Source organism: Pleurodeles waltl, chromosome 4_1, assembly GCF_031143425.1.
Source record: "Pleurodeles waltl isolate 20211129_DDA chromosome 4_1, aPleWal1.hap1.20221129, whole genome shotgun sequence".
Taxonomy (NCBI): Eukaryota; Metazoa; Chordata; class Amphibia; order Caudata; family Salamandridae; genus Pleurodeles; species Pleurodeles waltl.
The window spans coordinates 535,462,720-535,479,288 of record NC_090442.1 but is presented as its reverse complement, the minus strand read 5'-3'; the positions used below and the strand labels follow the sequence as shown (position 1 = coordinate 535,479,288).

General features: G+C 43.0%; 1 protein-coding gene across 14 annotated transcripts in view; it reads right to left on the bottom strand.

Annotated features, from left to right (window-relative positions):
• The window catches only part of ANKRD26 (ankyrin repeat domain containing 26), an 829,339-nt gene that overhangs the window by 567,433 nt on the left and 245,337 nt on the right, over positions 1 to 16,569 (bottom strand). For all 14 annotated transcript variants that reach the window (XM_069228894.1, XM_069228896.1, XM_069228898.1 and 11 more), the window contains one exon: positions 15,037 to 15,351. In XM_069228894.1, the coding sequence (XP_069084995.1) occupies positions 15,037 to 15,351 (315 nt within the window). The remainder of the gene's footprint in view (positions 1 to 15,036; positions 15,352 to 16,569) is intronic.

Below are 16,569 nucleotides of genomic sequence, written 5' to 3'. Positions count from 1 at the left end.
GCTAGAAACACTGCCAACGGTTCTAAATGATTTATGTGTAGTTGTTTTTGTTGATTTTCCCATTGTCCTTGTATGCTGTGCTGGTTGAGGTGTGCTCCCCACCCCATCATGGAAGCATCTGTTGTGATCACGTCTTGAGGCACTGGGTCTTGGAGTGGCCGCCCTTGGTTTAAATTTATAGGGTTCCACCATTGAAGCGAGAAGTGTGTCTGGCGGTCTACCAACACTAGATCTTGGAGTTGACCCTGTGCTTGTGTCCATTGTTTTGCTAGGCACTGTTGTAAGGGCCGCATGTGTAATCTTGCGTTTGGGACAATGGCTATGCATGAAGACATCATGCCTAGAAGTTTCATTACAAACCTCACTTGGTAGTGTTGGTTTGGCTGTATGTTTAATATTATATTTTGGATCGCTTGTACCCTTTGTGGACTTGGAGTGGCAATCGCTTTTTGTGTGTTGAGTGTTGCTCCCAAGTATTGTTGTACTTGGGATGGCTGTAGATGTGATTTTTGGTAATTTATAGAAAACCCTAGTTTGTGTAGAGTTTCTATAACGTATTGCGTGTAAAGAAGACACTGTTGTTGAGTGCTGCTTTTTACTAGCCAGTCATCTAAGTACGGGAATACGTGCATGTGCTGTCTCCTTATGTGAGCGGCTACTACTGCAAGGCATTTTGTGAATACCCTTGGGGCTGTTGTTATCCCGAACGGTAACACTTTGAATTGAAAGTGTACGCCGTGTATTACAGACCTTAAGTATTTTCTGTGGGAAGGATGTATGGGTATGTGAAAGTAGGCATCCTTGAGATCTAATGTTGACATGTAGTCCTCTTTTTTGAGTAAGGGAACCACGTCTTGAAGTGTTACCATGTGGAAGTGATCCGATTTGACGAAGAGATTCAGCGTTCGGAGGTCTAATATGGGTCTTAACGTTTTGTCTTTCTTTGGAATGAGGAAATATAGAGAGTAGACGCCTGTTCCTTTTTGATGATTGGGTACTAACTCTATTGCTTGTTTTTGTAACAATGCTTGGACTTCTATTTGTAACAGGTGTAAGTGTTGTTTGGACATATTGTGTGCTCTTTGGGGCACATCTGGCAGGAAATGTATGAATTCTATGCAATAACCATGCTGGATAATGGCTAGGACTCATGCGTCCGTAGTTATGTGTGTCCAGTTTTTGTAGTATGCAGTAAGTCTCCCCCCCCCCCCACTGGTGTTAAGTGTTGGGGTTTTGTGACATTGAAGTCACTGTTTGGTTTGACTTGTTTTAGGGGTTTGGAATTTTCCCCTGGCTCTTGGGAATGTCCACCCTTATATGAGCCTCGAAACCCTCCTCTCTGGAATTGTCCCTAATAGGTGGGTCTGGTTTGCGAGGTGGAAGGTTCTGGTGTTTGCATACGAAAACTCCCTCTAAACTGTGGCTTTCTAAATGTGGCTCTGCTTTGTGGGGAGTAGAGTGCGCGCCCATGGCTTTGGCCGTGTCTGTGTCCTTTTTTAATTTTTCAATTGCTGTGTCCATCTCCGGCCCAAACAATTGTTCCTGGCTGAAAGGCATGTTTAACACAGCTTGTTGGATTTCTGGCTTGAATCCTGAGCTTCGTAACCATGCATGCCTACGAATGGTTACCGCAGTGTTGACTGTTCATGGTGCTGTGTCTGCCGAGTCTAATGCGGACCTTATTTGGTTGTTGGATATTGCTTGTCCTTCCTCAACAACCTGTTGGGCACGTTTGATGTTCTTTGGGCAAGTGCTGTATAATGTGTTGCATCTCGTCCCAGTGTGCCCTGTCGTAGCCAGCTAGTAAGGCTTGCGAGTTTGCAAACCGCCATTGATTGGCTGCCTGTGCTGCCACCCGTTTGCCCACCGCATCAAACTTCCTACTTTCCTTGTCAGGCGGTGGAGCGTCTCCTGATGATTGAGAGTTTGCCCTCTTTCTTGCTGCCCCTACAACTACTGAGTCTGGCATAAGCTGCTGTGTTATAAACACAGGGTCCGTTGGGGGAGGTTTGTATTTTTTCTCCACCCTAGGTGTGATAGCCCTTCCTTTCACTAGCTCCTGGAAGACCTGTTTTGCGTGCTTAAGCATGCCTGGGAGCATTGGCAGACTCTGGTAGGAAGTGTGGGTGGACGCCAAGGTGTTGAATAGGAAATCATCCTCTATTGGCTCTGAATGCATTGCTACATTATGGAATGTAGCTGCCCTTGATAGTACCTGCGTATATGCAGTACTGTCTTCTGGAGGTGACGGCCTTGTTGGGTAGCAATCTGGGCTGTTGTCTGATACCGGAGCATCATATAAGTCCCATGCATCCGGATCATCCTGTGTCATCCCTGTATGGGTCGGGAGTGCATTGGGGGTGTTGTTACCGGGGACAGCTGTGGTGAATGCAGTGGAGAAGGTTGTGGCGAAAAGCTTGGTGGTGGTGTTTTATCTCTTGCCACCTTTGCCTTTGGCTGCATTTCTGACTCATGAAATGCCAGCTTTCTTTTGGTTTTAATCGGAGGAAGAGTTTGTATTTTCCCAGTCTCTTTCTGGATATGCAACCTTCTTTGGGTATGGTCCGGTTCCCCCATACCTATCTCCTGCTCAAATCTGTGTTTTTGCATTTGGCCAGAAAGTCCTTGCTCTTCCGTGTAAGAGCTTATTTTCGGCTCCGAAGCCGCTTTTTTCAGTACCGAAGCTTCTGTGAAAGTCTTTTTCAGTTCCGACGTAACTTTTCTCACCTATGGTGAGTCGAACTCTCAGTGCCGAGATCGTTCGGAGCCTGAATCTCGACCGGAGTCGGATGTCTTCGGCAGTTCTTTGGCCTTTTTCGGTGCGATGTTTGGTCACCGTCTTTTTGATGGGTTAAGCCATGGCCTGCTGGCGGTGGCATCCCCTTGACCTTTACGATCTTTGTGTGAGTCTTAGAGGGGCAGTTTTACTCACTGTTTTCTGCGTCGTCGCAGGTCGCTCACTTTCGGAATCATCTGAGTCCGTTCCCAGGATGGAAATTCTTTCCTCCTCTTCGATGTCGAGTTGTTCCCTCGGTGTCGACGCCATCTGTAGTCTTCTGGCTCTTCGATCGCGTAGGGTCTTTTTCAATCGAAATGCCCGACAGGCCTCAAGTATCCTCCCTGTGTTCTGGTGATAGACACAGAATACAGACCAAGTGTTGGTCTGTATAAGGATACTTTGAGTGGCACTTCGGACAGAAGCGGAAGGGGTCCGGTCCATTAGTTTCGTCGATTGATGGGGTCGGGCCGACCAGGCCCTGCTGAAGAGCGGAAGCCCCGAAGGGCCGCCTGAGCGCTTCTACTGTCGGTGTCGATACGCTAACACTAAACCGGTACCGAGCGAGAACAATGCAGTTGAATTTTCGATATTTAGCTAACTCTCCCGATTCGAAATACGGAGCGAAGAGGAACACGTCCGAACCTGATGGCGGAAAGAAAACAATCTAAGATGGAGTAGACACCCATGCGCAATGGAGCCGAAAGGGAGGAGTCACTCGGTCCCGTGACTCGAAAAGACTTCTACGAAGAAAAACAACTTGTAACACTCTGAGCCCAACACTAGATGGCAGGATAATGCACATCATGTGTATCTGCAGCTACACATGCCACCGAACATATATATATATATATATATGTGTGTGTGTGTGTCTTTACATATATATCTGCTATTTATAGATTGAAGATTCTTTGTACATGTTTCATATTATTATTGCGCACATTTTTGAACGTGCACTTTCGGTTGTATTGACCTTTCTTTTTCGAGCCTTGCAGAGTGATTTAATAAATGTATTATCTAGACTAAGAGTTGCAGATCAGAGATTCTTTTCAGTGTGTGTGTATTTCAGCTCGGTCAGCAGTGAAGCAAAACAGATGGGAATATGAAGAACATAATGATGCTCTCTATTTTGAAAGTATGCAGCAATGGCAACTCACTGGACACAGAGGTTTAAGCATAAACCAGCTTTCGACAAGTGTAACAATAGTAGACACTGTCTTGAACAGGTACCTTTACCTGCATAACATGCTCTATAAGCAGACTATCTCACTTCCTTCAGAGTCTGCTTATATTCTGATGCCAAATTTCTAGGGTGAAGGACTTGTGATAAGGATGAACTAGTTAGCAATGATGCTGACTGGGCAAGTTAAGGCAGAATGGCAGCCAGTGGTGTTGCTGTATGGACAGCTCCAGGATAGGAGAGTACCGTGGTCAATGTGTGTGCCAAGGTGGCGGACAAAAAATGAGCATCAGTAGTGTTTAGTGCATTTTGTGCAGTATGCATGGGATCCCTGGGAGACGGGTATCATGAATAAATCTAGACATTTATACACAGTGTATTATTCAGAGACTGGTAAAATTAATACCTTTATGTAAAGCTCTGCCAATTTGCATTTTCCAAAGTGCCAAATAATACTACCAATAGGGTCGATCAACAGTGAAAGTGCTGGTTCAGAAGGATATCGAAAAGTACACTCCCAGCATGTTTATATAATGCTTGTGCAATCAATGTCAGATTGATTGAGCCATTGTGGACAGTTGCAGGTAATCTATGCCTAACTATTCTGAATGTAGTACCTAGCAGTCATATTGTCTGTCTAATCTAATGTATCCAATTTGTGGAGCGCATGGCTATCCAGAGGCTTTGCAGAGCTAATCCAAACCTGCAGATCGTTATAAATGACCCTCCCGAGAGCAGACTAGAGATACCTATTTGACAACTAGCCATGTCTTCAGAGGCTTTATGAAGGAAGATTTGGGTTCTATTTGGCACAGTTCAAGTGGCAGGGAATTCCACAATTTAGGAGCTAGCTACTTAAGAGCAACCAGCCCACCTCGATCTGTGGATTCTTGGTGTTGCAGCGAGGAGGGAGGTGGCGGATCTTAGGGACCTTCCAGGATTATAAAGCTCGATGAGAGTGCATAGTATTTGAGGTCTGTTTCTGTGGAAGGTCCTATGTGTGATGTAAAGAGATTTGAACCACAGCGGCTGTTCTATGGGGAGCCAACAAATATCAGCCAAGGCCCTCCTTGTGGACAGGTGCCATGGAATTTTGAGGGAGGCAGGCGAACACCTTTTGGATGGTCTGTAACCTTCTTCTGGCATGGTGTGGGGATGCTAGATATAGGGAATTTCCCACAGTCCAGCTGGGAAATGATCAAGGCCTGAAAGATGCGTGTCCGTGACAGGGGGTAGAAGGTCTAACACTTTGCTTAGTAGTCTGAGTATTCAAGAGTGTATTGGCCTGGGATTCCATGGAAAGTGTGTCATCTAAACAGACACCCAAATGTTTTATTTTGTTTTTCAGGCTTGGTGTGGTCCCAATGCATTCTGGCCTAGGGATTAACTCCCACTTGAGCTCTGTCTTGTCTCCGTGTAACTTCAGTTGGTTAACTCCTTTAAGCAGGGAACAAGTTGTTTACAGTTGGAGCTGTGTTCCAGGGCGATGGAGACGACTAGATGTGTATTGTCTGCTTAGGAAACTATAGTCAGACCAAAAGATTGGACAAGCTCTGCTAAAGGATGCTTGTAAAGGATAAAAAGGGTAGGGCTTAATGTGGAGCCCTGTGGTATTCTGCATATCAGGGCTGTCTGAGAAGCACGTTTGGTCCAGTACTTGGAAGGTTCTGCCTTCAAGGAAGGGCATTAACCATTTTAGTGGCACTCATTTATCCGCACCCGAGAGCCTCTAGGTAAGTGTTGCGTGGTTCACTGTGTCAAAAGCACCACTTGGATTTATAAAGATGACTGCTGCTGAGCCTCCCTGGTCCAGACATTGCTTGAGTTGTTCTATTACGGCAAGCAGAGCCGTCTCTGTGCTGTGCTACAGTCTAAAACCCGTCTGGGTGGAGTGGAGGAGATTGTTAGACTTCAGAAAGAGGGTGAAGTGTTGACTATAATGTTTCTCCAGGAGTCTGGATACACCTATCAGTAGGGAGATAGGTCTATAACATGCCAAACACAAAGGGTCTAGGTTTGGCTTTTTCAGCAGCGGCTTTACCACTGCATGATTTCATTCCAGGTGGACTAAACCGGAGGATAGTGACTGATACAATAGTTCTAACAGGACAGGGAAAATGCTCACAGAGCCTTGTTCTTGGATGCAAAGGGGAGCTGGATCAAGTAGAGAGCCTGACTTCACTTGGCTAAATAATGGCAGACATTGGTTGTGAGTGATAGCGGTGAAGGCCGAGAATCTTTGTTCTTGGCAACCTGGGGCTGTTTAACCGAGAAGAACTCAGTCTCTCTTGTTTTGTCAGGGAAAAATGAGTAGATGTCTAAGCTCTTTTAGAGAAGAAGGATGCTAGTGCATTTCAGTGAGAGACTGACTGTTCTAGGGGTGGAGAGTCTACCTTCACCTCTATGACGGACTTCAGAATTTGGAAAATTAGTATAGCATGCCCCTTCTCATGGGTAGGGCCATTAATCTTCTGTTCAAAATGTAAGGAGGGAAAGTGCCCTGGGGAAGGCTGTTGAAAGTGCACACAGTCCAATCCTCAGTGTGGATGTTTAAGTCTCTCAGCAGGGAGAAACTGGTTTTATTAAGGGCCATATCTGCCAATGTGTCAGGGAGAAAATTGGAGGAGGGGCGAGAGGTGGGGAGGGGTGAGTGGCCTGTAAAGTAGGACCCCAGAGAAGGTGAAGTTGGAGTGAGAGATGGCAAAGGAGAGGCTTTACCTATCCTGGATGAAGGAGGGGGTGAAAACACCCCCTAAGATTGTCTTTTAGGATAATGGTGACACCCCCACCTCCTTTGTTTAGATAGTCTTGCCGGAAGATATGGTATCCTGGGTACTGGCATGAACTATGTCAGGCTCAGAGCCCTTGTGTAGCCAGATTTCCATCACAAACAGGGTGCCTGGGCTGTTCTCCTAAATCAGGGAGAAAACATCCAGCTTGTGACAAACCAATGATCTGCAGTTAATGAAGGACAGGCATAAGCTTGTCTGTTCTTTAGTTTCTCTAGACTGTTTTGGGACCAGCTGAAGGCGAAAAACATAGGTCTTACATACCACGTTTGGCATGTTAGGGTCTAAGGCATGTAGGCAGTCACTGTCCACACTGACCTGAAATCTCTGTAGTTGAGCAGGTATGGATATGATGATTTTCTGAGCTGAAGAGGCAAGGATCCTGGCCCTTGGTCCCGGTTGGACACGGACCGGTGCAGGCTGGCTTGTCTTTATCGTGCCCATGCCACGGTTGTCATTATATGGGTGGTGATATAAAAAAGAGCTAGGGTGGCCTACCAAAATGGCTTCTCTAGCGGTAATGCCTAAAGCGCGATAGTGCCATGAATAATAATTCCCTGTATTCCCCCAGGGTCTGCCCATTAAGTTCTGATGGCTAGCAGCAAAAGTAGCAGCACGAGTAGGTAAACAGATTCAACAAATTCCGACCCAGCATTAAACGGTGTAACACTTTTACAATTTGAAAAACCTTTAAAAATGTTAGGATTGCCCCGCATTGACAAGCAGCATACCAGCAAGATCAAGGTCTAAGGTGCTGGTTAGATGAAACAAGACCATATTGTTGTACAGCATAAGAGCTCTGCGATCTAACTGGACCAGCATTAATTTCAACACACTGACGTAACGATGATGCTTTCGAGGGGAAAACAGACCATGAATTGTAAATTTGCCCTCCAACTCTGTGAGGGAACGTGTCTGTGGTGATGGGCATGTGACTGAGGCCTGGAAAAATTCTGCCAAGTAAACGGTGTGACCTATTCCACCACTGCAACTGGTGAGGCTACCAGTCTCCAATTGCTTGTGATCTTTGTTTAGTTCAATACTCTTGCTTTAGATGCATGTATTACTGAGCATGTGTGCTAATGCAGTGCATGACATCATAATTCCCAACAGTTTCACAATGATCCTCACTTCCAGAGGATGCGACACATGGTAACAAGGAAGCAATCGCAAACATTTTCACTTGTTCCTCTATTGGGTAGATGACTGAATGAAGTATAGCTAGTACAAAGGTTAGGATCTGTTGAGTATGCAAGTGGATTTTTTACACTGATTGTGAAGGTAAATTAATGAAGAGTGATCACCTTTTACAGCCAATTATTTAAGTAAGGAAAGACAAGCATTTGGCTGGCAGGAAATCTGGCAAATACTCAAAGGGACGTGAAGATGCAAAATGGTACCTTTGCACCTGTACTGTATTCCATTTACTATAAGAGTAGGTACTGTTGATGCAATAGATTTATTAGGATATGGAAGTAGGCATCCTTGTGGTTGAATTTTGCCATGTAGTCTCCCTCCTGCAATACAGGGATGGCATCTTGAAGAGTGGTCATTCTAAAACAGATGGATGTGATTTACCAACTGAGTAACTATAAGTAAAGGATAGCCTGCATAGTCTTGTCTGTCTTGAATAAGACTATGAAATGAGAACACCCCCAATTTTCTTTGCTGATGTATTGTCTCCCTTGCCACTTTGGTTAGTAAAGCCGCCAAGTCCCCAACAATAATGGAACATATAAGTTGCCTTTAAGATATTGTGGTGGTGATTTTAACGAACTGCATGGAATTGTAGGGAATATCTGTAGTTAATGGTGGTGAGGACCCAGTGACATGAGAGGATGTGCTTCAATTGTGGGTGGTAATGCCAGAGTTCATCCCTGACACGTTTTGCATGGTCAGTGAAGAATGTTAGTACTTGGCACCAGCGGTTCCTCTTCGTTGGGCACCTATGGCCATGGAAAGGCCATTTCCACCAAAGTTTTTTTCGGGTGTAATTTCTGGATTGAACTGATTATCAATTTGAAAAGAATGTTGTGGCTGGTATGACTGAAGCAGGCTGTCTGTGCAACTTTGTGTCTGATGGGTATGTTTGTGAATAGTGGGTCTTTATTGTTGCTGCTGGAGCACACTCATGACCTTAGCTGTGTTGGTGCACGATTATGTTTTTTCTAGCATCTGAACCACAGGAGGCCCGTGAGTTTCATACCAAAAAGCAAGTCAAAATATTGTTGGACCTCTGGTAAAAACCCAGAATTGTGCAACCATGCTTAAAATACCAGGATATTTCAGTTTGGCTGGAGCCTGTATATGCCACATCCAAGTGCACATGAAAAGCTGGTGTCTTAAATTATCTTTCCCTCTTGCACAACCTCCTGCACCCCTTTAAACGTGGTTCAGGCAATTCTGCAACAGTTCCTCCATTTCTTCCTGCAGAAGCCCTTGAAGAGAATTAAGGAGCTGGTAACGTGATTTTGCTGCTGTACTACCTGCACACTTTTTCTGGCAGCATTAATCTTTTTACTTTCTTTTCCAAGGGCAGATTGTCCCCCTGTACACTGCATATAAGGACTACTCCTAGTAATGTGCACCACAAGAGAATGTGGGAGAGGAACTTACCGACCAGCTAAAGAGATAAGCTTGAAGGGGGAAGTCAAAAATTCATTTACACCCAAGGCATAACCACACTTGCACTAACCAGGTCTTTAAAGGTATCAGTACAGTTTTGAATAGTCTTGAACATCTGTAAATGTTGGTTAGGTTTTTCCATATTAGAATGGTGTGTTTTAATGAGGAAGTCTTCATCTTGTTCCTAAATTTGTACAGGAACATTATGTTGTTAGGCAGCCCTTAAGAGGACTGCATGGTATGTGGAAGTCTCACTAGGCAGAGATGCCTTAGAGCAAAAGAGTCTAATGGTTACTCATCTTGTGGATTAGCCTAAAAGTGTTCCACGCATCATCCTATTCTTCTCCTGTCTCTAGGTCTTGTTGGGGGGTGATGAGTCTTCTTCTTGAAAGTCATTCACAGAGCACTTGAACACATCACCAAACCCACAGCAGCAAAAATTTATAAAAATATCTGCATTGGACTCTGTGCCGTGGCAAACTGCAGATTTAAGGAGGCTCTACCTCAAGTCACCTTGAAACCGAAAGCATTTCTTAGATAATGCTCTATTTCAAACAACACTACAGGGTAATAGTGAGTACAGTCTGATCTAAAGCAGCACATTTTGCAAATACAGTATTTCCATAGGTTTACAGTTTCACACAGGAAAACTGCACCTTTGCTTTACAATAGCCCACTGTGGTAGACTGCAGCAAACTGGCAGCTGACCAATGAATTAATTTTGACACTATGCTAAAGAATGTAGGATCCAAACTTAACTGTACATTAAATTGCCAAGGAAGAGGAATGGTTGGTTATGAATTTAATGAAGCCATCCATGGTGAAGTACTGGTGTTAGAGGGAAGTGTTTTGTTTCTCCAACAGACATATTCGAATAGGTCAGGCTGTATGCCTGTCGGGGCAGGTAAGTACATTCCTCTGCTGCCCTGGCGAAAACTATTAATATTTTTCATTTTCGCGGAATCTCCTTACACCCCACCCCACTCCACTAATCTTCTGCTGCCATGATTGTTGACCAATCTGCACAAGCACTCTACAAATGGCAGTGGAGCCAGCTGAAGTAGAATGGGAACTCTGAAACCAGCAGGCATAAGCCTTGGAACCAGTAGGACCAATGCACTGAAATGTGCCATATAAGGCAATTTCTGGTACCATAACCACCCATAAGAAATACAGCTGTACAATGACGAGAATGGCCTGTAGGGCGTCAATAGTGCAAATTGAGCAAAGCATGACATGCACGTTACGGTACCATTTGGATGGTCAACAGGGGGAGCAGGGTGTGGTATGCTCCCTGTTCAAATGATCGGTTTTGGCTCTTTAACTTTAATATTTGAATTAAGACATAGACAGTTTATTTTATTTGTTCTTCTATCCAACACTGCAAACAATTTCCTGCTTAGGGAGCACTGACAAAGCAAAAAGGTCACGGTTTAACATGTAGTGTAAGCACAGAAGGCACCCTTAACTTTCATTCATTTCTGTTTTTATTTCACACAAACATTGAATGGCAAGGGGGGCCTTGCTATAGCCCTTATTGTGTTTCTTACACAGAAATAAAGGAAGTATTGTAATGAAGGCTTTCTTGCCAGTTGTGGTTATACTATACATTGTGCCCTGGGGGCACAAAGGACATTTGTGCGGTCCTGATGCACAACGGCATCACAGAAGGGGTCGCAGACACTTGTGCATACCCTTCTGTAATACTAATAGCACCTACATGTGCGCCAGTGCCAATATGAGAGGGTGTTACTTCATTTGCATGGGGGCATGGCTAAATGGAAATGTGAAAATTACTTTGCACCGCGCCTTATTATGAATGTGTCAGAGCGCCAAACTTGCCCTTAAGAAGAGCATTGAAAGTGCACCACAAAAATGTGGTGCACTTTAAATGCGCTTAAAATCAGCCCTCCTGAAGCAGGTCCTATGGACATCTCAGACATCCCCATGTAGATGGGTGCAGTCATTTACTGTACCCCCTACAAGGGGATCTCTCGCCTCTCTTCAAAGTGCAGACGGCATGCTGCCTGCACTCTGAAATACAGAGAGGCGTTAAAGGAGCTGCTCCGTATTTCATTTGAATGCACTGCCCTGGGGGCAGCCCATTACTTCTGATATGGCTCACTGTCCCCGTTTTGAAAGGTGTGCCCTGGCGCAAACAGGGAAAGTGCGTCGTACACATAATATGGTCCCAGATCATCTTTTTGAATATAAACTAAAGGAGGAATATTATTGAAGGAAGACTTTAGTATAGCTTGTGTTTAGTTTCTTTCAAATGAAATAAAAATACTTGGTCCCAGCAGTAATTATGAGCAGGCGATGAGAGCAATGAAAGTGTGTGAGGGGGTGGGTGGGGTAAGACAATGAGAGCACAAGGAAGGATAGCAGAAGAGGAAGATATGAGAGGGTGATGGGCAGGGAAAACGAGAAGCACACAGGGAAAGGATGGAGAGTGGGAGAACATAGAAGGATCAGAGCTATATAAACAGTTGGGAGGCTGCAGGAGCAGACACAAAGGGTTATCACTGTAAAGTAGCTCCGCATGTTGTTTAATTCAACTACTCAAGTGCAAGCAGAAAGAAACATACACAGCCAACATCATTAGGTGAGAGATGAACACTCTACCGGCTCAGCCAAGACTTGATAAAGTCTGAAGCAAAAGTATGTATATTGTAAGCAATTTGTGTTTGGCACCTTCGTTGTCAATACCAAGACAATGAGTGTAAAGTGTCCAATAAGTTCAATCAAGTGAGCTGCTAATGTACCTACAGACAATGAGTGAGTTGTATGGCATTTGCAACTGCAGTTATAATCTCTAAATAAACATCTAGCTTGAAGCTAGGAGAAGCAATGCTAAACTCTAATGTGGGACACTTAACACACATTTTAACTTGTAATTTGAATGACCTAGGTAGGACTGTGGCTAATGGTGAGTTCTTCTGTATAGGCAAGGCTCGAGAATAAACCAATGATAGGCAGGTGGAAAGCCAATTATAGATACTGATATAGTTTTACTTACAGCGTCTCTGGGGCTAGTGTGTTGCCATTTCCTTCTAAGGATGGCTTGCCATTGTCACTGACCTTCTCAATGACAAGCTCTTTAGCATCTAGTATAACAGCTTTGAGTTGCCAGTTGTTCAATATGGATATACAATCTTTCAAATTGAAGACACAGCAGGTTGAGTATCTGTTCTCCCCGATATGTCATTCCTGAATTATTGTATTACATTCTGGGATGAATCATAATACACCAAACAATTAGGAGATTATGGTAGGCTGCATACTGATTTTACTATAACTTTAAATTCCTCTTAATGTACTATAAAAGTGCCTCTTCTGCTATACAATCACATACTCTGTGGAGTCTCGCTATTTGCAGACAATGTTCTCCTGAGTCTTGCCAACATCAGGGAGACCTTGGACGGTTTTAGGACACTGGTCTCTTTGCCAATACAGGTTAGTCATGTTCATTCCACTTACACTAGAACACACACACCCTCATGATAAAATTGGGAGACACTCTAATTCAAAACATTCTTACTTTGGCATAAACATCTATCCCTCGGAGAGAGGCTTCTTGGAGGGTAATCTCATCAGGGTTGTAAGCTCCGTTAAACATATGGATTTTTGGAGGATACTCCCTCTATCTGTCATGAGAACAGTTTCCATCTCTAAAACGGTGAGGCTGCCAAGACATCAAAAATTTTGAAAATATTCCAACCTATCTCGCTCAACATTTTTTTCAAGACTAGAATACTCTTTTGGGGGATACTATATGGTCAGGCGAGTATTGTAGGGTGGCCGTGGCTACCCTGTAATTACCAGTGGACTAGGGTAGTCTGGGAGCACCTAACTTCGAAGGCTAATATTCAGCAGCCCAACTTCAGTGCTGTCCTGCTGGCTGTCAAGAGTAGCTCTAGAACTATGCTCCTGACTGAAGTTCACAACTTGATACTACTGGTGACAAAACCTAGTCCTCTTTCCCCTCAACTGGTGTTGGTGATGCACCAAAGTATGACACATAGCGGGCTGTTAACAAAATGCCTGGCCCCTTACACTCAAATATAACATTCTTGGACCTTCCGAGACATCAACGCCTCTTCGACATTCCAGGATAGACAACTGTTACCCTTCTAATCAGTCCAACACCAATGCACATTACACAAAGGACAGTTCCTAAGTACGTCCTAACACTTCGCACACTCACGACTAGGAGGCCAATCTCTGACACGGAGCCAGCAATACCTTCACTCACTCAAACATTATACACAATAGAGTCTGGGAGACTGTGTGAGCGGGCTGTACAGGGTGCTGCTTATGTCAGTCAATTTGAGAGAATGGACAGGGTACTAAAATAACCAAACACTATTTCTCAAAATGCCAGATTTAAATCAATTCAATTCTTTACCCTACGTAGAGCATATCCTTCCCCTGTGAAAATAACATTTTTTTTTTTAAATACCATGGCCACCTAACCACGCTGTGCAATACAGAATTACATGTTGTGGAGTTACCATTTTTTGGGAGATGATATGCAAGCTTTAGCAGCTTGTACAAGCTTACTGCACTGCTCTCCTGGGAGGCATGTGCTCTAGGTTTATTTAACCACCCAAGGAATTGCAAAGCCGCAAATGAGTTTCTGGATTTAGGTCTGCTCTTGGCTAAGCACTACTTCATGATGGAAAGCTAAAATGCCAAGCTTACTAACAACTTGGTGGCAAGTGGTTCTGAGGTGGGCCCAGGCAGGAAGCAAAGCCCTTCACAGGGAGAACAGAGGCCCTTTGTGCGCAACTAATAGCTAGTAATTGGGATGGATACTGGGCTACCTGTGGGAGACACCCAGAGACAACACTTTACCCACCCTAGAAGGAGACAGTCACCATCTCAGCAGTTAGCTCATCAACTGCTGCTGAACACCAACATAAAGCCCTCCAACCAACACACTATTGTATCCCCACTAAATAGTCAATTGTCTTTAAGATCCAATCAGGGGCTATCTCCTGTGGAAAATCACCCCTGGTAGATTCCAGATAAGTTAACATTCTCTACTCCTTTTCCTCCTCCCACAACACATGCCTATTGCATATCTACAACACTTTGTGCTACACAAAGTAGTCCCCTCTCCTACAGGATTCCTTACAGCCAGCTAAAAGTTGCCTTTCTTGTTTCACAAATAAATTAAACAGTTGGTACTCTTCTTTCTTGTTTATTACATTTGCCCTGTATTAATAGAAGAGGTGCATCTTAATTCTGGTTGCACGGACCCTCGTGATCTCTAAAGTATTTCCTACTGTATTTAAAACTGTTGATGTAACAATTAACTGAATGTATCCAAACTACTGTATGACATATATGATCTTTGTTATAAGCAGGTTTTACTTGTACTTGTCATACTTTTGTAAAGTTTAATAAAAATGCATACAGGGAAATTGTGGAGCTACTTTCATCTCACAGCTATTCAAACCAAAAAAGGAAAATGCCCAAATGCAATTTTTTTCTGATCCTCAACATTCAGAAAAATATAAATTTACAATTTCAGATGCTCCATTACTTATAATCAAACTAAACTACTCATGTGTAACAAACAATGGAAGTGACAACTAAGAGAAACAAACACATACTCTAAAGTCATTACAACGAATACTAAAATAAATTGCATCAATTACCTTGGTCAGGTCTATGACTAGGTGGTAAGGGTTTGTTGTGTTTAAGTAATGCACTGTGTTTTTCTAGAGAACACTCTTTATTTTCTGGCCTTTGTTGATTCGCTGATTGAGACGACCCAGTAAGAGCATCTGGAATGTCTGCAGCTGTTGAAGGACGAGTTGGACTTTCTGTATAAGCTGTCTCCATGGGTTTATTTTCCTTTTTGCAGGATGGAAAGGGTGACAAATCAGGGTGAGAAGATTCATCGTGCTTGGAGACTTGAAAACATTTATTATGTTTAGGTGAGGTGCTAGTTGAGTCCCAATCGGATGCATCTGAAGAGTAAAGGTTAAAATGAGAGATTTGAACTGTCAATGCACATCTATTGTACACATACAAGTCATCACATAAAATGGATCGAAAATAAATAGTTTCTATAAAAATATAAATTAACTTTCTATCCATGAACACTGTGTAGAAATTGATAAGGGATAAACATTTATAGGATAAGGATTTATGGATAAACATTTTCACTCCAGAAAAGTTTATTAGATGTTCATTTTTTCTTCTTGATGCCCAAAGGGATAATATAGAAAATAAGAATATGCAATGATAAGGATATTTTAATTCTATAACTTGGTTTGGGCAGTACCAGTTTCAACCAGAAACAACATTTTAGACATAACCAAAGTTCTACCGGAACAATCAAACAAATTATTCTACCACACTTTGAGAGAGGACAAGGGAGAAATCAGAGTGACCTCATGAGGATAATTTCATCCGTAGCATGATCCTTCATATGCCTGAGAGTAGATTTGGAGTGATGTCATTTTTTGTGCATCACAGTGTGTTCATTAGGCAACTATATATGTCATAGTAAGTTCTTAACTTCTAATTTCAGAATATTGTAATTCAGTGATTCTCGATCTTTATACTTTTCTGGACCTCCCACTTATTCATTGCTGGAACCTGGGAACCCCCACTTAATTATTATTAGAATCCGGCAACCCCACTGAGTCATTACTGGAAGCCAGGGATCCTGGCCTAAGCATTTCTGAAGATCTGAACCACAAAACAATACACAACAAATACAAAAACAAGAATTAATCCAACAAATATGCACGTTTGAATATTTTATTTAATTAACAAATATAAAAAATATAAAACCATTAATTTTAATGGGAAGGTCCATTCTAAATTCTGTTTGATGCACTTTCACTGCTTCAATGAATCAGTCTGAGGAGAATACATTTCTTCACATGTACAGGGCATTTTAAAATGTTTAGTTTTAAAGTTTGCTGCTTTCTGTATATTCACTATATAATCTGTTGATAATATTTCATTTTCCACACAGTCGCAGACCACCTGAGTAGGTTTGGCACACCCCCAACAGGTCACTGGACTACAGGTTAAGAACCATTGCTGTAGTTATTAAAAAAAGAAGGGTTTTAAAGTAAACAATAACAAATGACAGAGCACTCAATAATAACGTTATTTTTACTTACTATCAAACCTATAGCATTATGTTTATCTCTCTCTCTCTCTATAAATAT